This window comes from Otolemur garnettii, unplaced genomic scaffold (genome assembly GCF_000181295.1).
Source record: "Otolemur garnettii isolate 467f Iridium unplaced genomic scaffold, OtoGar3 scaffold00019, whole genome shotgun sequence".
Lineage (NCBI taxonomy): Eukaryota > Metazoa > Chordata > Mammalia > Primates > Galagidae > Otolemur > Otolemur garnettii.
This window is the reverse complement of record NW_003852414.1, coordinates 13070598-13096489: the sequence shown is the minus strand read 5'-3', so window position 1 is coordinate 13096489 and position 25892 is coordinate 13070598. Positions and strand designations below refer to the sequence as shown.

Genomic DNA, 25892 nt, shown 5'->3' with positions numbered 1-25892 from the left:
GAAAATTCAGATACTTTTCAAGTTTGAAACCCATATAGCGTATTGAGAATAGAGACATTTCAAAAGAGCTTGTCTTTCTTAGACTTTCTCTGTGGCACAGGAATGTTTTTTCTTTCTACTGTCACCCTCCTGCCTTCCTTTTTATTCAGCTCTGCCATCCCTCCCTTCCCCCACCCTCCACCTGCACATGCTAAAGAAAATCCATGTGTTTCTTCCATGAAACCCACTTATATTTACTCACACTTTCTTATGAAAGTTAGAACACAACTACAGCCCAGGATGAAGGAGAGAAATGGAGTGGGAAGGGAGAGGAGAGGGGAGGTTTGATAAGAGGGAGGGTAAATGGCGGGACCACACCTACAGAGCATATTGCAAGGATACAAGTCAAATCTATCAAGTGTAGAACATAAATGTCTTAACACAATCATCAAGTAAACGAGGCAAAAGCTATCTTAGTTTGATGTAAGCACATCAAATTGTATTAAAAAATCAACATATTGTACCCCACATATGCATAAATGTATTCATGATCTATGTGTGTATGACCTAATAAAAAAAAAGAAAAATTAATTCAAAATACAAAAAAACAAAAAAAGAAAATCCATGTGTTAACATAGTGAGAAGGTATCTGTCTGCAGGCCAAGGAGAGAGGCCAAAGAGCCCTGTCATTCCCTGATCTGGGACTTACAAGCCTCTAGAACTGTAAAGTAATAAATTTCTGCTGCCGACACCACCAGTCTATGGTATTTTATTATGGTAGCCCAAGAAGACTAAGAAGCCCTTCTTTTTTTTTAAGATACTTAGGTTAGACACCAAGAAGAATTCCCTGGCTATAATATGCAGGGGGTTTGGGGTATTTTTTGGTTTGTTTTTTGTTTCTTAAGACAGAGTCTCACTCCGTCACCCTCAGTAGAGTGCTGTGACGTCACAGCTCACAGCAACCTCAAACTCTTGGGCTTATGTGATTCTCTTGCTTCAGCCTCCCAAACAGCTGGGACTACAGGCGCCTGCCACAATGCCCAGCTATTTTTTGGTTGCTGTTGTCGTTGTTGTTTAGCTGGGCCAGGCTGGGTTAGTACTGGCCAGCCTTGGAGTATGTGGCTAGCGCCATAATCACCATGCTACGGGCATGGAGTGAGTATACGGTATTTTTAAACGGGTAGCTTTTGCATTTCTACGGTAATGAAACACTTAGAAGGCACATCTGAAGGCAAATGGTTCAGCTTTTTAAGTTCAGAGTGCTGTAATTCCATGATAAAATCATAGAAGTCACTGAACATTTAAGTAGAAGAAAGGGAAAATGGGTTATTTATCAAGCAGCACAAACAAAATGAAAACCACCTTAAAAACTAAGCATTCTCTTGCAAAGATGAGTTTTAAGAAAAATACTGTAAAAAACGAGTCCTTATTTTAACTATTCTCCCCTTGCTCATTTATTCAACACACAGTTGCTGAGCTCCTATTCGGCAATGAACGCTGTTCTAGGCGCTATCACTGTCTTGTGTTGAAAGGAAGATCAGTTCCCTGCTCTGCTATTGGCATCTATTTTAGGAAAGATTTGACTGAACCGCAAAGTAGATGGAAAGGCAAACCATTCTGAAAAAAAGAAAGAAAGAAGAAAACCTCTGAGGAAATGGAGAAAATACCCCCGTAAAATACTTCCGCTATTTACCAAATAAGTATTTATTTGGTAACTATTTTGTGCTAATGAATGATGGAATGGAGAAAAAAATCTGGGAGTTTTCAAAAAGAAATATTGATGCGATCTTGAGACATAGACCTTAGAAGAAATTAGAACTCCTTATGATAATCTCCATTATAAGATGAAATTCACACAAGTCTAAGGGGATTCACTGATCAAAAGTGAAAAGATTTGTGGGCACAAACTGTCAATGCATTTGTTTATCGGATTTGACCCTGGGGCTACAGAGAAAAAGGCACAGCCCACATCTTCATAGAGCCCAGTCTGGGGGTTAGAAAACCCAAGAGGAGACTGTGGAAGTCAAATGCCAGAGCAGCAAGGGAGGAAAATGGGTGGGCTGAGGAGGTAACCTCTGAGCCAGTGTGGATGGGAGGGGCGCAAAGGGCCTTGCAGGAAGTGTGAAGTGGATGGAGCTCAGGGGGCAAGAGGGCCCTGGCTGGAGGTCTTAGCCCAGGGCAGCCTCACACTCCAGGCAAAAGGTTTTGCATTTTATCCTAAAGGCTGCAGGGAGCCAATGACAGATTTGAAGAGAGGTCAAGGCATGATAAGATGTGCATTTTAGAAAGAACTCACCAAACAGCAGGAGCACCTATTTGAAGTTTTTTGAAGAACCCCATAATGATCCAGCTATTCCACTACTGTGCATTTAGCCAAAGGCAAAGAAATCAGCATGCCAAATGGACAGCCGTACCCCACACGTACTGTGGCTTGTTCACACCGTCCAAGGTACAGAATCCACGTGGGTACCCCAGCAGCAGAAGGCTGGATAAAGGAAGTGTGATATATGTACGCCATGGAATACTATTTAGCCATTAACAAAAAAAAAAAAAAACCAGAATGCAATGTTCTCATTCATGGCAATGTGGATGGACTGGAGGACACTATGTTAAGTGAAATAAGCCAGAAACAGAAAGTTAAACACCATATGTTCTCGCTTATATGTGGAAGCTTAAAAAAAATTTAAAAACTTGATCTCATAGTAGAATGCAAGATATTAGAGTCTGGGAAGGGTGGATAGGGAAAGATTTGTAAAGGATCTCACAAAAGAAGGATCTTCAGAATCGATCTTTAGCTAGTTAGTAGGAATAAATTCTAGAGTTCTATGCCACCACAGGATAACTATAGCTGACAATAATATATTATATAGTTTCAAATCTCTAGGAAGTCAGTCAATATTCCCAACACAAAGAGTTTCCCAACTCCAAAGACAACTGTCGGAGCTGGTGGAGAATCTCATTACCCTGATCTGATCACTGCTCACTATACATACTGTAACATCACTACGTACACCCCACATATGTACAATTATGTGTCAATTAAGAAATATGTTTCATTAAAATTAAAAAGAAATTTTTTTAAAGTAACTACACAGAATACCCTGAAAGGAAGAAAAAGCAAGTGAAAACAAACAAGAGACAATTCCTACAATCCAAGCAGGGGACAGGGAGGGCCTAAAGGAAGGGACAGGAAGGGCAGAGGTACAAAGTACCCTGCTGGGATTTTTTGCAGATACAAAAAAAAAATAAATTGAAAAAGACATGGATGACCTTCACCTTCAGGAAGTTAAAGATAACACACAGACACACGCAATGCTCATGAAAACCAAAATGAAGAATATGAAGTATGAAATTACAGTCCAGCATAAAGTACTCTATGACTCAGAGGTGAGGGCGATCACTGTACCTGAGTGTGTGTGTGTCTGCAATCAGGGGGCTGGAATGTCATTTACAGACATCGTGAAATTGTCCTACACAAGAGGAATGATTCATGCAAAAGTCCAGAACAGAGTAAAGAGGCAGGCCTAAAAGAAATGGAAGAATCAGTGTTGAAGAGCAGGGCAAGATAAAGTGAAAAATAATAATTTAGAAGCAGATTGTAGAGGGTCCTTAGAGTCGGAATTAAGGGGGTTAGGAGATTAGACTTTATCCTCCTCAAAGTGGAGGTCCAAGGAACGATTTTTAGTGGGTCATAATTAGGGTCTTGATGAAAGAGGTATTTTAGAAAAGACTCATCTGGTGATAGTGTTTAAGATTCAATGCAAGGAACAGAAAGAGCTTGGAAGAAGATAAGGCCAATTAGAAGGCTAACTGCAGTAACTCAGGCAGGATAAGGGTCTCAGCACAGTGGAATTGAACAGAAAGGAACACGGGGGTGGGGGAGGGAGGATCTCACAAAAGAGGGATCTTCAGAAATTGTTTGCTGGATCCTTCATCTCTGGCTCCAAGAAGAAATCGTATGTGTTAATTCCTTTAGTATGAAGGTTCTTCCCGAACCTCCCCTCCGCACATCATTTTACAACCAAAACTCTTGTACTTGTCATGCAGGAGTAATTACCGGTCTGGGATGCATTTGTTTCTTTAAGTGTCTGTGGCTAAAAAAATTGAGGACAAAAAGAAAAGATCAGTCTTTGAAGTTCTGCCCTACATGGAAAAATAAAGCAAAACCAGGTGTAAGGGAAGCCGTGGATTTGGAAACATGGAAGGACGGAGAGGTAATTTTCCGTGCATTTTTCTCATGCAAGTCTAAGTATTCCTTATAGAAATACTTTTCCTGAGGAGTTGTGCAAAGTGTCTCATTAAACAGGGTATGTCAAAGCAGTTCAAAATGAAGTACTCACACAGGTGTTAGATATTATAAGAAAAATATGTGTTATTGCCCTATCTTTGCCTTTAAAGATAATGCTAGCAACCCACCATTTCTTAAGAATGCATCAGTCTTATAGGTTGAAATGAGTTGGGGAGGAGGCAGCGCCCAAAATCCCAGCCTGGAAGGGCTCAAATCTAATCTATTGGCCTCATAACGAACTACCACGTTAATCAATCCCATGATGAGTTATTACAACGATACCATCTCATTCTCCTTTCAAAACTACTAAGTAACGACTAAGTGGTAAGTAGACCTTACTACTCAAAATGGGAAGGTTTTATATAAATCTTTCATCAGTTATAGAATGTATGCTTCTTGTAAAAAAAGAACGAGATTAACTACTAATCTATTTCAACGTTGAACGGCCTTCTAATTTTTACCTTCTCACCTTTCAGAAAAACTTTATGTTTGCTGAACATAAAAAGAAGAAAAAAAAATCCGTCCATGTCCGTTGTTCGGATTCATAAAAGACCTAATTGCCTCATACACGATAATTTTGCCACCAGTTTACAATTAGCATGCATTTCTCATGCATGAGTTGACCCAATTACATAACAAATTTTGCTTTGGGGATTTCTCTCGCCTGCCTGTCTTCTGTCCACCATACAACTCAATTTCACACTGTCAGCAGCCTGAACATGGTTACAGTCAGTCTCTGTCAAAATGATTTATTTAAATTACAAACAGAGGCCAAATCCCCAGATAATTCTCCCTACCCTCACGCTTACCCTTACACTCAACCCAACTTTGAATCAAATCTTTTAACGGTCCATAGATACCGCTATTCAATTATTAGGTGATGTTTAGTTTCAATAATCTAATATTGTAGCAGCTAATTCACAGAATCTCAGGGAACTCAATCAGCAGTCTCCATGTGCGTTTATTAATGGGCATATAATTTATTTTACATTCTAAGACGTCGATGCGAAATTAAGTAGCTGTATCCAAAGAGCTAAAAATAATTACATTTTAGTATCAAATTATGGAGAGGCTTTTTTTTTTCCTATAATGTTAAAAAAAAAAGGTGTCCATCTTAGCTTTTCTTGTAAAGCGAGCAAGCATTTCTTAGGAATGGATATGCAAAAATGGAGACTAGAACCAAAAAGGGGGCATTTGGGAAACAGGATAAATAACTAAAATTGCAGGTGCTTACAGGGTGAGAGAGAGAATACAGGGCAAGTGAAACACTATTCTCTATCAATCAGTGATTCTGAAAAACAAGGCCGTAGAGATTCCCACTAAAGCCAACACACAGTCATACACACACACAGTCATAACACACAAAACGATTCCTTCTGTGCATCCAGGAGAGGGACAAATCCTGACAAGTCAAATAATGATACACTTACTATTTTCAGTCAGTGTGTAAAATACATGATTCTGTCATCTGGGTTTTTTTTTTTTTTTTTTTTTTTTTGGTTCCGCTTCTTACGATGTTTCTCTTCCCCCTGAAATAAACTAGAAAATAAACATCTAGTTTTTATCCACGGCACAAAGTCTGTAGACGTCTCTTGGGGCTTGACGTTACCATTTTATTTCACAATTTATCCCCAGACTGTCTCAGCTAATTGAAAGTGCAGCTGATATTTGTGTGTAAACAGGCAGAATGAGACACATCACTAATCTCGAGCCTAGCCCGAGTTCCTCAGAGGCCTGGCCATGGCTCTACTCCGAGATCCCTCTGCAGGTTCCCTGAATGCATTACTTATAAACTTGAAGGTGGTTACCACCTGAAATTAGAAAGAGGCTTTAGAATTGCCCACACGTCAAGAGCCATAATAACCCCAGATAAAAGATTCTTTAAGCACCCAAGGGCAGAGTATTCCGCAATTCCTATTTGTTTGTTGTTCCTTCTGAACATTTTCCTAAAATACGATTAAAGAAAATGTAGAGATGTACAAGGACATTTCTGCCATTTCTGAAATTATGTTCCTAAAATTTGGGGGCAGGGAGAGGGCAGATGGCAATTAAGTGACTTAACTGTGAAAATCAGTAAGGCGGGGTCAGGGCTGAACACAATGGCTGTACTCTGCTGACAAGATACACTTTTAGGAAAACTTGGACTTCCAAACATTATCTTCCATTAAATGATTTCGCTGGACTTCCATAAAAACTGTTCCCACGCCCAACACTCTCAATTTCATCAGCAACCAAACTCCACCTGAAGACCAATATACTCGATGAAATGAAGACAGTTTCTGGAATTTGATGAGAAGAAAATGAACTTCATTTTAGATGCCAAGGTCTGTTTCTCCCTAATCACTCCATTAACTCTGAAATCCTACCTCTTCCTTTTCGTGTTTTTTCTGTAGCTGTACTAAGAGGGTAACACAGCAGAAGAATTTTAAATTGCAGTATTTCATAAATCTCCGTGTTCAGTATGTTGGCATTACAGCTACCCAAAGAGAGAAGGCAGGGTAACCCACACTCACCTCTCTCGTTACACACGATTTGAAATTTATAGTAATATTTTATCCCACACCTCAGTAACATATGCAGACTGAGGGAGCATTTCCAAGTGATTTCAAACCCTAGACAAATGAACATAAAAAGTGGCTGGAGAAAAAAAATTCATAGCATTGACACAGACACAAGCAATCAAAAACACCCATTCATCCATAACATATTACCCCAAACACCTAGAAGTTGTCATTAAATCCACTGTGTTATGTCTTTATACTTTCTTTAGTCCAAAAGGGATTAAAGGCATCTTAGAAAGAGCCTCACACTATTTACAGATAAAGTCAAAACAAAAAAACGAAGCAAGGGAGAAAATGCAGATTATTTTGAATGCAAAGACCATCCCCGATCTAAGTAAATCTACCTACATCAACCCATATTCAACTTGGCGTTCTCATGCAAGGCTCACAAATCTCACAGCCCTTGTAATTTTCAGGATTCTAATTTCCCACCATCCCCGGCAGGAAGATTCTGGGGTTTTGCCAGTCTAGACAACTTTCTCGCCTTCTTCCTCTCCAAACAGACACAATCCAGGCCACTGTCAAAAATATCTGTCTGGGGTTTAGCCAATATGGTTCGGTGGGTTTAGATGAAAGTAATATGGAAAACTGGGCTAGCCAAAGTACCAGTTTTTGGATCAACCCAAGTTTCCTATAGAAAAAGATCCTTGAGTAATATGGAAAACCTCGTGAGGTAAGGGAAAAAGTTCATAAAGTTGTAGTCTTATAAATGAATAATAAATTCTCCAGACCTCAGAGTGTTTAACAGCCTCCCTTCCCCAGGAATAGGTCCTAACAGTAATATTATTAAGCTTGTATTTTTTTTTTTGTTTTTACTGCTATCCAAACATTAATATGTCTCATCTTGGCTAAAAGAACTACTCATAAGACTGCCATGTCTTTTAATATCAAGACACCACAAAAAGCTTTTTTTTTTTAAAGATGTCTAAATTATATGCTTTTAAAAATCAGTATCCTGCAAATAAAAGGCTTAATCTGAAATGATATTTTTATACGGATGTTGTATCTCGCACTGTATATGATAAATATAGATTCATACGTACCTGTATGGTAAGAGTTTTTGCATAATTAAGAATGGATCTGCAAGGACCTCTGGTATTGAATAAAATGTATATTCCTGCTGATGATAAAGGTTGGTGAAATGATCAGTTCTTTTCTAATTAAATATGAATATTGACTGAATTTGAAAATAAATTAAAAGGCTTACCTTTGAATTGGCTGCAATCCTCATGTTAGCTGCCACGTGAATGTCTTAAGCAGAAATGTTTAGTTCTTTTTGAAATAAAATTCTATCCTAGTCGAAGATTTAGGGTATAACTGGTTTTTGCACCATTATTTTTATTTCGGTCAAAAACATTTTCCCAAAATAACCCAAACAAGAGAAATACCACTGAATGTAACTGCCTGGGAAATAGAATATCTGATTTTCATTTCTAAGAGTCAAAACAGGTTTTTGATTTAAGGAAAAAAATAAAGATGGAAGAAAAACGAAGGAAGGAATGTCCAATATTCATGCATGGTGGGTTGTTGGGAGGGGGTAACTAAAGGACAAATGTCGTGAATCCTAAAAATTCAACCCTTTTTCTTCAAAGAAAATTAAGTTCACACTAATATAAAATGTCCATTTAAAGAAGAAAAAAAAAAACAATGGATAAACCTTAGGGAATATGGCAAGAAAAATGATACGTATTTCTCCCACTTCCTACATAAATTTTTTAAACATCATTTTCTGAACATTTCACACAGAAAGATTTTCTCAAATTATATAACTGTATCTGCAAATTGTTTATCTGTGTGTCTATGTACATATAAACACACATATACATATATCTGATGGGATGGCCAATATCTGTGAGTTTAAAACCATCTGCTAATTAAACGTTTCCTGGAAATTAAGGCTCCATCCCTTATAACACCTGCATATACACATTTTGGTGACTATACAAGTGACACACAAAACACAATTCTCATGAAAGATGGTAGGAGATTTGCATGTCTTTTTATAGTTCCACATCACCCACAAGCGTTGTTGACTTTCATCCCCAATTCCTCTGGGATGCCTAACATCGACCTAATTTTTATGTGGGAAAAAATGTCTATTAATACACTTCATAGAATACTTTGGAACAACCGTAGTCACAGGTATGAATTACAAAAAATAAAGAGCTGTTCATCCGCCGTGAAGAAGGACTGAATTAACACTTTCCAGTCCCTGGTAGGTTCTGAACTTCTGTTACACTCAACTTTCTTCTTTCAAGGAAAACATAAAATGAACAAGACGCAGCTTTCAAGTTCCAAGCAACTCCATATGTAATGTTTATAAAACCAAGATGTAATATGTAAGTTCAGCAAATACCTAAAGTAGGAACTCTTATACACACATAAGGAGCAAATATGAAATTTTTGAAGATTCCTCGCTTTACATGTATAGATCGTTATGTGTATCCACGGCAGGAAAAAAAAATCAAGTTTTTAAATTTAATCACAAAAGTCTTACTTCTGAAATGTTCAAAAGCTGAGAACTACACAAAATGGAATAAGAGGATACTATATTAGAATAGCTAAGTATCAGGCTGCAGGTAACTGTGATAAAATCATAAGGAAGGGATTAACCAGACGACGTTGGCGTGTTTTCTTAGCACACTGAATACCTTGCAAACCACAGCAACACACACACACACACACACATGTCCCGGTCGCCCAGTCTCACTCTCTCACCCAGAAAGGCCAGTCGGGGCTCCCACGCTACGGAATAAATGAGCACCTACGTTACTGATTTGCTCCTGAGTCCTCTTCAGTCTCTGCAGCTCCGGGGTGTCCGTGACAATGCTGAAGCCCCTCCCTTTGCTTTCTTCAAAATCTCTTTTGTACTTGACCTGACAAGAAAAGACAAAGAAAGCAAAGGAGAATAAGAAGAAAAAGAAAAAAATAATAAAAGGGAACACAGGAATCACAAACCCCAGCTGGGGTAAACCGGGGCCAGTGAAGCTGCTAGAATTGGAAGCAGTGTCCACAAATGCACCCCTAGCAGGAGTGTAGGAAGGGCACAGCCAGGCTGCCTGGTTTGTGTTCCTGCAACCCCGCTAACTACGTGTATGACCTTAGGCAAGTTACTGAACCTCTCTGTGCCTCACCGGTCTCATCCGGCAATCACCACAATAATTACTATTTAATAGACGGTAAGCACAGGATGAAATGGTTTAATGCACTGCCCTGGCTGCTAAGAACAAGTGAGTATTCTGGAACAGCTATGATTATTATCCTCATTAATAGTGTTGCTAGTACTAAGGAAAAAAAAAATGTAGGAAAAGAAAGCGACATCTGCTGTTGCCATGTCCTTCTCCTCAAGGAAAAGGCATCAGTTTGATCCCAAACTGCCTGACAAAGGAGGGAGACAGAATCAAAAGCCAACTCTGTCCAACAAGTTTTCATTCTGTTTCAGAAGCCAGAGCATCTGGATATGATTACACAATGCTGTGTTGCCAAATGGCAAGTATATAAATGCTTATGAAAATATTTATAAGAAAGACCACACTGAGAGGCTACAAAGCTTCTCACGTGTGCCCTTGGCATACTGTGCGCGCAAGTACCTGGATTTTTTTTTTTTTTTCAGTTTTTAAATATACTTCTTTCTCTAATTACAGCTCAATTTTACTGCTACTCAAGGGACTGGAACAACTCATGCTCAACCTGACTGAGACCTAGTCCTGTTATTAGTATAATGACAGTAACTGTCATACCAGTTAAATATTCTGCTTGTTAATGACATGGTGACATCACTTTTGACTGTTCTACTTTTTTTAAGCCTAAACATCAAGAAATGTGGAAATACATTTAGAACTCATGGAATCCCCATTTCGTATTCAAAACAGCACACCTCTAATTGACACTCCAATTAATAATTAAAACTAATCGAACTAATTTAGGTAGCTTACAAAACCACAACTCTGTGTCACTTTTGCAGAAGTTTGAAAATTTTGCTTAGTTAAGCATGTAATGGCTATTTTTGTTGAGTCCCATCTGCATTTAAATACTCAACCTTCTCAAGCATCATTATCCATGAGGCTACTGGAAAATCTTTCTTTAATCAGAAGAACTTGAAAGGAAAAAAAAAATAAAGAAAGAAACGTCTCTGATGACAACAAACAGAAAGATCTAGGTAATGCTCATCACTTTTGGTTCAAGAATATCTCATTTTCTCCCCATATTTTCTATTAAATTTCTAGAAGTGCTCAACCCTTTTGCTTACCTTGTCCCATGAGTAAAAGATCTAATAAATTGCAATATTTTTCTTCCACGGAAAATGCTGAGTGAGAAGAGCCCTTCTAACCCTCAGTCTCCCAGAGTGTGTGAAGATAGACACAATCTCGGTGTTTTATGCTTAACCAAGCAGAGAAGCCATTTAGCTTCGCTGGTAGTAAGCATTAGGGCACAGAGTAGCATAACAATAAAGTAAAAAAAAAAAAAAATGACTAGGTTGTAACAGCAACAGGCACAAAGATATAAGAAGTTAGCAAGCCAAGTTCTGACACCAGCTTAAGAGGGCATAATCACATATTATTTTTGTTACTGGTTTGGTTGTTTGTTTTAAGAAATTTCCAAAGAAAGAAGTGAAAAGAAAAATCATTAAATTCTAGATTGATAGGTTTTGAGCTAATGACTGTTCACCAATCCTTTCCTCGAGACACGTAAGAACCATGTGACTGTGTTTGGCCTGGGGATGTGAGTAGTTATGTCAAGTGTATCATCATCTCCTTACACGGCATGCAGTGTTTTAGAAGATGGGTATGCCCTTTCAGTGGAAGGATACACCACCAAGCCTCTTGGCCTCTCAACACTGGCTCAAGCCCCGACACACTGGTATTTCCTTACTACCAGGAGCCATCTGTCAGCACTCTCTTTTTTTCTATAAGCCCACCCACTCCTATCCTATCTATATAGGACTAATCTTAAACATTATATCCAATGATTCATCAGTCATTACAGTCTGATTCTGAGACACAAGTGATATAAAAAGAGATCAGAGGACAGAGAAGAGGTAGGGGGATTCCTCTCTCCAATTTCACGGGTCCCCTCAGCCCTCACTAGACCTCACCAACAAATACTTGCTCATTCAGCACATGTATAATGAGTGCCTACTATGTGCACAGACCCAGTAATCGGTCTCATAATCCAGCATGCGTCCAGGAGCCTCTACTCTGGGCCTCTGCGAGGAACGCTTGGGAAAGAAGTGCCCTTTGCCACTGGCTGCCTAGTACAGTTGGCTATAAAAGTGAAGCTTCTGATGACCATCTGGTCACCACCCAATAATAAAGAAGGCACAGAGAGACAGGCAAAGTGAGAGATCAAGATTACAGTCCTGGCTGACAGAGTGGTGGCCCACACCTGTAATCCTAACAGTCTGGGAGGCTGAGGTGTGAGGATCCCTTGAGTTCAGGAGTTCAAGACCAGCCTGAGCAAGAGCAAGACCTCATCTCTACTAAAAATAGAAAAAATTAGCTCAATGTTGCAGCAGGTGCCTGTAGTCCCAGCTGCCCAGGAGGCTGAAGCAGGAGGACTGTTTAAACCCAGAAGCTAGAGGCTGCTGTGAGCTAGGCTGATGCCTTGGCACTCTAGCCTGGGCAACAGAGTAAGACTCAGTCTCAAATAAAAAAAAAATACAAGAGTTCTTTCAACATCATTTGAACACCTGAATCTTAATCTTCATAAAGCCAGCAACACCAAGCTTGTCAGCAACGCAGGCTAATAAATCTCTTTCTGATGCACACAGCCAACGCTCAGTGTCTGAAATGCAAGGTTCCCAGGAAATACGGACGTGAATTTCTCCTGCTTGACTTCTGTGCTCTGAAGCCTCCTGTTTTAGTGATACAAGGTTTAATAGTTTACAGAAGCAGCCGGAAAAAAACTGCTTTAGGGGACAATCATGTGCTCGGTCAGCAAATATTTAATGAGTACCTATTATATTCCAAGAGCTGTTCCAAGCATGGGAAGAATGCAGCAAAGCAAACAAAGATCCCCGGCCTCACGGAGCTTCTGTGGACTACAGTTTGAGAGACAGAAAAGACGCAGACTTTCTTTGTATGAGTCAAGGAAGTGGCACCTTAGTGGAAAGCATTAAGACAGAACAAGATGCCTGGCGTGGTGCTCACGCCTGTAATCCCAACACTCTGGGAGGCTGAGGCAGGTGGATTGCTTGAGCTCACGAGTTCACCACCAGCCTGAGCAAAAGCAAGACCCCATCTCTACTAAAAATAGAAAAACTGAGGCAAGTGGAACGCTTGAGTCCAAGAGCTGGAGGTTGCTGTGAGCTCTGATGACACCATGGCACTCTATCTAGGGTAACTGCTTGCGTCTTTGTCTCAAAAAGAAAAAAAAAAAAAAGACAAAGCAATAGGTGTGGAATGTCAGGAATGCTGCCCTTTTAGACCCGGTGGCCAGGGAAGTCCCAGGGAAAAGGTGACTGCTGTAAGGATCTGAAGCAGGGGAGAGAAAGGGAACCACACAGATATGTTCAAAGAGAGTGTTCCCGCAGAGGAACAGCCAGAGCAACGCCCTAAAGCCCAGTGGGGAGGACGATGAAGGCCAGGGTGGGTGGACAACAGAGCGGGAGGAGAGAGGAAGAGGGGCAGGGAGGTTCCCAGGGCCTCCAACTTGAGGATGTTGGCTTTTCCTCCCTGTGAGACACAAAACCCCCGGAAAATTATGAGCAAGTAGTGGCATGTCCTGACTTGTGTTTTAACAGGCTCTGTCTGGCTGTCAGCCCCTCCCCTGGGGCTTGGCAGGATAGAAACAGGGATCCCAGGAAGGGGCAGGCAAGGTCCCCTCCTTCCCCAGTCGGCTACTGAAGGAAAGCCATCCCAGGACCACAGATGACAGTGACAGTTCTCCAGCCCAACCTCAGAGCCCTGTGGCAGGTGAGCTGCCCCCGTACTCTTCATCAGACAGGGAGGAAGCACAAAAGAGGAGAGAGAATAAAATTAAAAGGCCAACCTGAACTCAGAAAGAGAACAGGCTATACCTGGCAGTAACCCAGTCTTATTTCCCTACAGTCTGATCCCCCCCAACACTGAAAATGGCACTTCAAAAATGTACTCTTAGGCTCCGCGCCTGTGGCTCAAGTGGCTAAGGCGCCAGCCACATACACCTAAGGTGGCGGGTTTGAATCCAGCCCAGGTCCACCAAACAACAGTGATGGTTGCAACCAAAAAATAGGTGGGCATTGTGGCGGGTGCCTGTGGTCCCAACTACTTGGGAGGCTGAGGCAAGAGATTCGCTTTAGCCCAGGAGTTGGAGGTTGCCTTGAGCTGTGATGCCACAGCACTCTACCTGGGGGACAGCTTGAGGCTCTGTCTCAAAAAAAAAAAAAAAGAAAAATGTACTCTTAAAGACAAATATAAGAAATTCACACAACAAGCAAATTTGATTTACCCTATTTGTCTTCAAAGGTAGTTTTAAAGTGCTTTCGAATATTACAAGCTACCTAATTTGGACATTATGCTTATGTATGTATGCGCTGACAATGTGTGTAGGTGTGTGTTTCTGTATGCACATGTGTGTGTAAATGCATGCGCATACACATATTCACACACGTGTATACCCATATATATATAGATATATATAGATATATATATATCTTTCTATACCGCAGATTAGAACCCTAAAGCAAGCATCAAAAGGCCTGAATTTAAACCCTGATTTTCTTCTATGTTCTTAATTTGTTCAATTTCTCTCACACTTCTGATTCTCCATTATAAAAATGGAACAAGAAAAAAATGCAATAAGCTACACATGAAAGGAATGTTTGGAGAGTTAAAATAAATAACATGCGAAAACAGCAAGGAAGAATATGACCCTTCAGCAAATGCCAGCTTTATTCTTCTCACTAAATTTCAAAATTACGTTGCTTAAGTGTGCTCATTTTGGCAAAAGTCCGCATTGCTCAGTGTCAGTCTGTTTGGAGTCATGAGCCAGGCACGCTCACAAGTTCATGTGGAAGGACAGCCTGGCTCACCGTAAGGGGAAAGGAAGACTTCTGAAAAGCAAACTGATGAGCAGGTTTGCAAACTGAATTGTTTACCAACACTGAAATATATGCTCTCTCCCCAAAATGCCACCAGTAATATCTTATTACTATCATGACAATATCAATGAATGAAGATAGTGGACACTGTGAAAGAGAAAGGCCATTGTTAGGCAGAAAGCCATCTCCAACAATGACCACCCATTAGACCCAGAGACTGGTAAACTGTTTAACGAAAAACTACAGATTAAGTAACATTTAGCAGTGAAGTCCAAGATGGGCACGTCCTCCAGCCTGCCAACTCCACACGCCATCACGCCTGTCTCCAAAGAAACCCTCACCTCTGAGCATCTGGGGACCTAGAAAAACATGTTCATAGTAACAATGTTTCTGTTTTCCAAAAAAAATTGGAAACAACCTAAATATGCATCCATAGGAGAAAGCATGAACTGTTGTGTATTCATACAATGAATTACCCAGGGGTGACGATGGATCCATGTGCATGAATCTCAGAACCATGATGTTGGAGGGAGGGAATAAGCAGAAATGCATCTATTTGGGGTGATGTATGATAGGAAGGGGGCTTGATACAACATTCAGGGGAGACGTGACGAGATCCGCTCATGGAGGGATGCGGTTCCCTGGCCCCGGTGATGGTCACCTTCCTACAGTGGCTAGTGGATTCATGTGTGATCTATTCATTATCACGCTATAAAATTTGCCCATGCGCCATAAACATTCTTCTGTATTCATCAGAAATATTTCATAAGGAAAACATTTTCCAGGAAAGCAGGGACACAGTTTTAAAGTCCCAGATGCAGAAGCTGAGATACTCAGAGGTCAAACAAAAAACCAGAGCGGGAGAGTAGGAAAAGAACACGATGACCAAGAATTCCATTGATATTTTCAACGGAAGGTTAAGACTCAGGTTTTTCATAAATGGCAAGTGAGCTAACCAGGGGACACCCATTTGCAGGAAGTTAAATCAGTAGCTTTGAGTTTCTTCATCTTATGCAAGCTGTTTAATGACATCAGCAAACACAAACTTGAAGCCAAAAGGCAAGAAAAATAGAAATCAGGGGAAGGTTGTTTTTTTTTTTCTTTTGGCCAGAGCTGGGTTTGAACCTGCCACCTCCAGCATATGGGAGGCCACAGGCACCTCCCTGAAATCAGGGGAAGGTAAAGGGGACTCCAAACATGGATTAAGGAGGAATAGTAGAAGTCCAAGGAGGCTCACGGCATGAACTGAAGTATCCATAAGCAGACATGTAACCAGAAAGAGAACAGGAGTTAGCCTTAGAGCAGCTTGTCAAAATAGGTCTATCAAAGCCTAAAATCCACGGCCACATTTGTTATGGATACCTGTTAGACTGCTCTTCATTTCACACCCTTCTGAGACAATGAAATCCAGAACCAATTTCAGTCCCTTTCATGACGTGATGATACTTCACATTTTCTTCAAGGGGACATGGTGAGAGTCACTGGTTTTAAAACTATATGCAAAATTCTTAGTTAGGTCTGTAAAGGTTAGTGTTCAATTCCGTACCATCTTGAGTACAATTCAGTAGATTTTAACATACAGAGAATGAGGACCAGGCATTTCTTTTTTTCTCTCAATACATTTCACTTCGTGCTCAGAAACTTAATAACTATTTCGTGATTATTATCTAGTTTTGTATTTCTAAGGCCTAAAATGCAGGAAATTGGTTAATCTCACAAGGTTAGATGGGAATTAACGCTACAAGGGGAAAATCTGATTAGAAGTGCTTTTTTTGTTGTTTTATTTTAAGGTGAGGGTAAATCTAACAAGTGTTAAGTCAAAGCAACGAGCTCAAAAGTAAATTTGACTTTTTATAAATTAATCTCATAATTTGTGAGTCCACGGTTAATTAAATCAAATCAAAATTATAATTACCTTCTCAAACATAATTAAAAAGCATTAAAAATAATTTTCATAGACTGCTAAGCTTTAAATTAGCCTTTTACTATACTTACAGAGGTTCTTGAGGATATTTATAGATTGTTAATATACAGGAAAAACTGATCAATCCAACTTTATCAGATTTGGGGTTCCTTGACCAAAAAGGAAGTCAAATCTAGATTTTATTCTAAATGAATGCTCTAAATATATACTAAGTTACGTTTTCTTTTTTTCTTTTATTTTTATTGTTTCAGGTTAATTTGACGGTACAAAATTAAGTTACATTTTAATTAATTTCTCAATCACCTAAGATAATTAAAAACCTCCCGTAAGACACTCAAGGGTGGTTTAGTGGTTAACAAGGCAGGTTCAGGAATTAGACAAACTTGTCTTGGGCTCCGGCTCCTCCTTTTACTAAGCTGTGTGACCTTAAGCAAGTTACTTAAGCTCTCTGAGCCTCAGTTGTCTCCTGTATAAAACAAGCATAATTATAATTCTCATTGTACTTAGAATTAAATGAGATGATAATACTAATGTCTCTAGTACATGCCTATGAGGCTGCAGGCACTGGACTGAGTGCTGTATACATTACATGAGCAGAGCCAGGCTGGGGAGCCCAGCGGGGGATGTCACAGGTGGTCAGCACTCCCATGGCCAGAGGCTCATATCGACTCACTTCCCTCACTGCAACTAAAAATCCTACCACAAGGGCGGCACCTGTGACTCAAAAGGGTAGGGCACCAGTCCCATATGCCAGAGGTGGCGGGTTCAAACCCAGCCCTGGCCAAAAAGATAAAATAAAATAAAATAAAAAACTACATAGAGTCAAAAAAGTTTTTTAAAAAAATCCTACCACATGCCCAATGTGCCATCTGCATTGGGGAAGTCCTTTGGTCCTTTGGGGATCAAAATAGAATATAAAGAAAGAAAGCAAGCAACAATTACAATGCTCTTTCCATGGGTCATCTCCAGATCTATCCTAGCAGGTATGGATTTTAAGGCCTCTTTTACAGATGAAGGAAATCTGAGGAAGTCACAGAGCTGATAGGAGGCCTCTCTGACACTGCCCCTGGACGTCATCTTTCCATTCATCCGACAATGAAAGAAATACCAAAGGAAAAAGTATCAAAGCAAACACAAGTAAGACATAAACAATGCCCTGGAAATAAGCAGAAACGAAAGTGAGACCAACTAAGTATTTCTTAATAGAAAGGATATCAGAAGACTTGCATGACTTAAAATGTTAGCCAATGTGTCATCTGCAAGGGATCCTGGGGAGCCACCAAGGGGACAAGAATAATCACCCAAAGTGAAGTTTAACACACCTTATGCTTTACTTAAAATGTGTCTTCAGGTATTTCTTCTGAAGACAACAATTTTTTTAATTGTCTATTAGTGAAGATCGGGTTAGCAGGGAAATAAGGGTAAAAATACTCATTCAAGGCAAAAAAAAATCATATCTACACTGATAAAGAAAAGTGGGTCATATATATATTATTGGATTACATACACACACACACGCATACATATATAACTCATATTTTCACCAAGAATTTTATAAATGGCATTCAATAACCCAGATAATCTATGAATTGTGATTTCTGGACACATGTCCTCTTAACTAGTAATCTTTTATAGATAGTATCATCTACATGATCATGATTTTTAAATATAAATAGTTCAATTCACACATGGAATAGGATATTCTGAAAACTGCTTTGGACCAGAAGGTATCAGGCACAGTTAAAAATTAAGGAGAGAATAAGAAATCGCAGTAAGGAACATTCCTGCGGGCATGTTCTGAATTATGAAGTTTGGGGAAATGGATAATTTTCAGTTAGGAAATAGTTAATTAGGAAATTAGTAATTCAGAAAAGAAAAGCTACATCCCAACTACAGTGAAAAAAAAAAAATCAGGATAAACCAAGAATCAAGCACACATCAACACAAGGAGCTGAACTAACACAAAATAGACCAAAAGTGAAAATTACCTGTCTTTAATCTCAAAGTGTCACAGCTGGTAAAAGTGACAGATGATTCCTCGATTCTCCTACAGAGACCTCTCCCTAATAGATTGATAATGCCATTAAAATTGTTCCTAACAACCCTCCTACCCTTGCAATAGCATTTCCATCAGGCAAACACAGGCTGCTTTTCCATAACAAAATGTACTACTCGTTCTAGGAACTGAAAAACCAGGAAAAAAAAATGGTAACCCAGCAAAAGAGACAAAGAAAGAATGCCAAAGAAAAATAAATGTGTACAAATTAGTCTTCATATATACACAAGACACTAAGATAGCACCTGTGACTGATAGCTTTTGGCACACAGAAAAATCCATGGATTCCTACAAGTCATTTTAATGAAAAAATTTAAAAGATTACTTCCTTAATACAGAATTTCAATTTAAAATATAAATCTCCTAGAAACTTTTATAGCTTATTAACAAAAATCTGTGTTCCAACTAGGAACAAATTATCAATTCAGGTCTTCCATTGGGAAGAAACTATTAAAAATAAATATATTAAAGGTGCTGAAGAATTACATGAAGAATTATGGCTTCTTAGCTAACAGTGAGAGTCTCACATTAATTACAGTGTCAGTTTTAAGAAACACTGGAATACTGCCTCCCTGCTATGTAATAGCAGCTATGATTTATTGAAGACCTACAAGGTATCCGACATTGTACTGGGTGCTTGATGGACTATTTTGCTTAATCCTCCCGATCACTTTCTAAAAGCATTGTGTTACCATTTTTTACATAGAAATGTAGCAGAAATCCATTATCTGGTCTACCCTAAAGCTCCCTCCTTCTAATAGTGGTGCCTCTTTCCATCTATTTGGGCTTTCTCTAGAGCAGTGGTTCTCAACCTTCCTAATGCCATGATGTACCATGTTTCCCCAAAAATAAGACACTGTCTTATATTTATTTTTTCTCAAGAAGACACACTAGGGCTTATTTTCAGGGGACGTCTTATTTTTTATTACGTATAATACAACAATCTACATTTATTCAAATACAGTTAAGTCATCTTCTTCTAGAACCTGACAAGGGGAGCCGACCTTGTTGGTGGGGCTGGCGCTACTGATGCCTGAATTCCTTTCCCCTGGCCATTCACACGTGCGCAATAGGATGCCTGTGACCAGGGTTACCACACGCGCACTTGCACAAGTGCAAAGCTTGGAGAAAGGAGCTGCGGCAGATAAAAGGCATTCCAGTCTTCCTTACCACTCCTTCCCAAAATACACCCATCACTAGGTCTCATTATCAGGGTAGGGCTTATATTTAACAAATGCATAGAAATCCTGCTAGGGCTTATTTGGGGGGTAAGTCTTATTTTCAGGGAAACACGGTATTTTCATTGTTACAAAGGGGTCGCGGCACACAGGTTGAGAACTGCGGCTCCAGAGGCTCCATTTTCTTATTTGACCTCCTCCTTTGATCACCATGGCTCATCTGACCTAAATTAGTCCAAGATAAGATGTCTGGGGGATTTGAAAATTGGGAGTCAAATGGTAGAATGAGTCTTTCCCTTTTCCCAAAGTTTTAAAACTCTTTTAAGATATTAAAACTTTGAAATTGTCAACAGCCAAGCTTGCCACTACCCGACTCAGAGAGACAGCTGTGACTCGTCTGCCAAAAAAATAGAGTCCTGGCCCAGTGGTATTTGAATCCAGATTCCCACTGTTCCTGAGGCCCAAGCAGGCATATTTCTGTCCTTGGATTTTTCACCCCAATACCCGCAAAGTAAGTCATGACTTTGAGTGTTGTTGTATTTCCTATCCCTTACAGGCAAGAATTTTAATTAACAACATGAAACTGAGACTCCGTGGTTTAATGGGTACAACTCAAGGCTAGCATTGTCAACTGGTCAACTGTACAATCAAGATTAAAACTCAGATCTGCTATTCCTGAAGTCTTGTTCTTTTCACCCCATCACATTATAATACGGCAATTTAAACATTTTATGACCTTCAAAGACTGTCACTTAGGTTAAAATCTCATTTTAATGAAAATATACAATTACTTCTTCAAAAATACTAGATTTTAAACAACAAAGTCAATAAGATATTACAATGTTTTTAAACTATTCTTACTTGTTGAATACATTAGCCAGTATCTTTAATAGTTAGATACACTACCAATTACATGTTCAGTAGGTGTGCATTAAGTGAGTAAATAACTAAGGTAATTACTTCAAAATGAAACTTTAAGATAACTTCGGTCTTAAAGCACCAACTTACACACTGGGAGGCAGAGGCAGGGGGATTGCTTTTGCTCAGTAGTTAGAGACCAGCTAGAGCAAGAGCAAGACCCGAGCCTCAACTAAAAATACGAAAATTAACCAGGAGTTGTGGCAAGCACCTATAGTACCAAGCTACTCAGGAGGCTAAGGCAAGAGGATTGCTTGAACCAAGGAGTTAGGTTGCAGTGACCTAAGATACCATGGCCCTCTAGTCTGGGGCAACAAAGTGAGACTCTGTCTCAAAAAAAAAAATTAAAAGAAAAAAGAAAAAAGCACCAACCTAGAAAAATTTGTAGCCTAACACAATAGTTCTACTTTCAAATTATGCTGATATTCAACAGAAAAAATGAGATACTAAATAATTCAAGAAAATTCCAAGGTTTAACTGTTAACCTCATAATCAGAAAAACTACTGCATAAGTCTACACATCAGTTAATATATTATGTTGATTGTATTTCTATGTAATTTTTAGGACTCAGTAAGATTTCATAGTATGACAGGCACAATGATACTCTCCCCTTGCAGACCTAACTGATCACCTTGGTGTAAACACACCAGCAGGACCCAACTAAGTCGATTTCTAGCTCCGTTTCCCACAGCCATGTAAGACCTTTCTTTTTCGTCTTCAACAAGCATCTCAAGAAGCAATCATATTTTTTTTTCTTTGTAATGTGAAAATAAAAATGAACTGGGGTTTATAGTTACAAAGGGAAAGAAGAAAAGAATATACACACTGGGGCCCAAAAAGTACAGGAAGGAGGAAAAGGGAGCCGATTTGCAGTGGACGTAGGTAAGTACTTCAACGCATCCTCTTTAATAATCCTAATTTTGGAATGTTGTTCTGCCTAAGCCCATGAATATATTTAAGAATATATATGTGAATACATTTCACAGTTCATGAGAGTACAGCTATTTGAGAAACAGGGATATGTTGGCATTGCCAGAGAGCCAGGTGGTTCCACTGTTTGGAAACCATCTGGTCTGAGTTTTCTCTTTGTCAGCACCATCAATACATCAGTAGCAAGAGCTATTATAGGGATTGTGTGTGTTTCGTTTCTTTAAATAAACTCAAACAAAACTACCCTGAATATAAATGTGCTATTTCTTTGAATTGTGCTTTCAGAGTATAATGAAACCCATGTCAAGATGAGTTATACTTGAATACCTACAGTCCTCAAATAACTTCACAAAACCAAGTGGCAAGAGACCAGAAGTCTAATCCCAGCTTCAGCAGCACCTCTTGGCCGTGAGACCCCTCCTTGTAGTAACTACTGCCCAGCTCAACGATAGCAAAATGAGGCGTGGTCTGTGGGGGAAGTTCCCGAAGACAATCTATACATATATTCACATATTCAGTGGACTGTAAGAATTAGATACCAGGAAAGCTCAGAGTTGTTATTTAATCAATCAAGAAAAAACCAAAAAGAAAAAAAGGGGTCTAAGAAACGTAAATGTAATTAATCAGAGTCCCTACTGCGCCCTGTATGCAATGAGCCATTCTCATCAAATCCCTGCCCAGTCTGCAAAACCCATGAGGACAAAAAAACGTGCTATACAATTCATAATTGCAAAGATGTTGAATCCACCCAACTGCCCATCGATTCCTGAGTGGATTAATGAAATGTGGTATGTACACAGCACAGAGTACTACTCAGCCATTAAAAAGGTTGAATGAATGCCTTTTACAACTGTTTGGATGGAACTGGAGCCATTATCTTAAGTATCTGAAAAATGGAAAAACAAACAGCACGTGGACTGTCTAGTAAACTGGAACTAACAGATGGGTCACAAGTGCACAGGGGGAAGTAAAGGTCATTGGAAATCATGCAGGGGGCAGGGGGAGGAGCAGAAACCTACCAAACACCATTCACTAACCCAAGGAACACTATTCAGGTGATGGGCACACTCTTAGCCCTGACTCAGGCAGGACAAACACAATCCATGTAACAAAAACATTTGCACCTCCATAATACTTTGAAATTTAAAAAAATTAATGTGCTGCAAAGCATCAGGCCCTTACCTATACCTTATAAAAGCAGCGTAACTTACTAAAAATACTAGGCTTTCCATCATATGCATAAGCGAGCAGACAGTGGCATGAATAAACCTTGTCCTCTAAGACCTTAATCTCAGCTTATGATAAAGTTTCCAACCCAGACGTCTTTATCAGAACACCGAGAGTCAAATCTCCCTAAATGCCAGCACCTCCCCTCCAAAGGCAGGCCTCCACTGCGCCGACCTTTAGATAGAAGCCGGAAGTCCCCGTGTCACCTTCACTTAAGAAGGGATACATTAAAGAGGTTAAAGTACTGACCTAAAGTTAAAAGCGAAAGAGAGTGAGGCTGTAAGACATTTTGCCTTCTGCTATCAGCAGGTCACCCATGTCCCCCACTCCATGCACCAATGTTTGACTTGTCAAAACTGCTTTGCTGCTTCTGCTCCTGACATCTAAATCATTTGACAGGCACGTAACCTTATCAAATTTCTAGTTACAGGACAAATAGAGGTAACAAACCATATCCACGGAAATTGATAACAGCTCCCACAAAGGCCTGGCAGGCTGCAGGCCAGGGGGACAGGCAAGCTGGCCCGTAAGCCACAGCAAGATGAGCAGGAGGAGGGACCAAGCGAGATGAAAGGCTAATTCCACCAAATGCAATCGGTACTCCAATTCTTCTGCCTGAGATTGAATCAACCAAAAGCCCCCCCCCACCAGGGGTGAAAAAAACTTGTGAAATCAGCAGTGTTTGCTCGCTCCAACTAGCATTTAAACTTAAAAGGCAAATGGAACAAAAGCATCAGAGCAGGGCCTGTGAAAGGTCTCTGCCAACCATGGTTTGACCTAATACCTTGTCAGGTTAGGAAGTGCCATTTCCTAATTCCTTAGTGTAAGGAATACTAAATACATCCCTGGTTTTATTTATAACTCAAGCCAAATCCCCTTTCCCGTCTCCAGGATTTGCTTGGGAATAAATAAGAGAAATGCTGTTTGCCAAAAAAGAATAAAATATTTTGAGGCAATATATCACATTAAAAGACAAGTCTTAAAACATGGTATGAAACATAAATCCTCTTTTTAAAAATCTGTTTTCTTCGTTTAAATGTACTGGGCTCCTAACACTTGTGCAAATGGTGCAGAAGAAATTAAAGGAACAAACATGAAAAATATATGTCATCAGCTAGGCAATCCCCCAGCTAAAAGACAGACCCCAAATTAAATCCAATTTCATCCAACCATAAATATCCCAGCTTTCCCAATACTTCCCTGATTTGAGACCTTTTATCCTAGTCCCCAGGAAAGGCTCATCCTGGATTAAATACACTACTCAGAATGCCAAATCCTTTTAGTTCCCTAAATGAAGATAGATCAGTAATAACCCAGAGAGTATACAGCTTGTTCAAGTTCACAAGCAAGGCTACTTGATCTGTGAGGCAACTTTATTTGTGACATTTCTCAGTAAAACTAACCAGGAAAGGAAGCCACAAACAATAGTGAGATACCTGACACTATCAAAAGTCTAGAAAGCTGCGGGGAATCCAGTGATCAAAGCAAGTGATGGCAAAAGTCGAAGTGACAGCAACTCCGGAGAGCAATGACAGGACCCCATCTCCAAATGTACCCCCAGAACCCTCCCACAGGAGCACAAGGAGGTGTGCATAAATAAAACTGCAATGCATAAATTAAGATTAAATAAGTTAAAATTAAATGGATTCCATTTCTCTAGCTTAATCTTTACAGCCCTCTATAACATTATTAGGTTTAGGGGGGAAAGCAAGCTGTAGAGTGCTGACTATGAAACCCTTTATTAAAATGTAGGGTTATTTATTAAAACAACACACATCTAAGGCTATGTTTTCTATGAGTATATTTATGCATAGAAATGTAAAAAAAAATACCCCAAACTACAAAGACTCTATTCCTGTGCTAATTTTAGGATTATTTTAGGTTGATTTTCTGCCTGCAGACCTCTGGCCAATTGTGACACACTTCCCCAAGACCCTCTGCCTCCAGGATAGAAAAAGCAGCATTTAAACTCCCTTGACGTGCCTGTAATCCTAGCACTCTGGGAGGCCAAGGCAGCTGGATTGCTTGAGCTCACAAGAAGAGTGAGACCCTCCCACCTCTAAAAAATAGCTGCGGGTTGTGGCAGGTGTCTGTAGTCCCAGGTACTCAGGAGGCTGAGGCAAGGTGGTCATTTGAGCCTGAGAGTTTGAGGTTGCTGTGAGCTATGACACCACAGTACTTTACCCAGGGTAACCAACAGAGACACTATCTAAAAAAAATAAATAAATAAACTCCCTTGACTGAAGACTGGGGGGAGGGGCTTCCCATCTGGGTTCCCCCACCTCTATTGCCAGGGGTCCTATTTGTCCTCTTTTGCTTATCATGCTTATCAATCTTTCTCCCTGTCAATAAACTTTATTCTATCACTTTCAAAAATGTAAAAAAAAAGAAAAACTTTCATGGAATACTATTCAGGGCTTTTAAAAATGGAGACTTTACATCTCTTCCATTCACCTGGATGGAGCTGAAATACATTCTTCTTAGTAAAGTATCGTAAGAATGAAAAAATAAATATTCCATGTACTCCATACTAATACGAAATCAATATATAAACAATGACACGCTCGTAAGAACAATAAAACACAAATATAGTCTAGTATACAGGAATAGAGGAAGGTGGGAGGTGGAGGGGGAATAGGGCAGGAGGGAGGGCAGGAGGCGGGATCTCACCTAATGTGCACCCCGTGAGGGTATAGAGCACGGCCCCTGGGTAAGGGGCTCTTCTACAAATGGAACTTTACCCTGGAAGTGAGAACAAGGGAACCTAAAAATGTGTACCCTCATATTAATTTGAAATAAACAACAAATTT

The 25892-nt window shown here is 39.7% G+C and overlaps 1 protein-coding gene across 1 annotated transcript in view; it reads right to left on the bottom strand.

The window, feature by feature from the left end:
- The window catches only part of NEBL (nebulette), a 357606-nt gene that overhangs the window by 157615 nt on the left and 174099 nt on the right, over positions 1-25892 (bottom strand). Inside the window, exon 4 of the mRNA XM_012803295.1 lies at positions 9597-9704. Coding sequence (XP_012658749.1) covers positions 9597-9704 — 108 coding nt within the window. The remainder of the gene's footprint in view (positions 1-9596; positions 9705-25892) is intronic.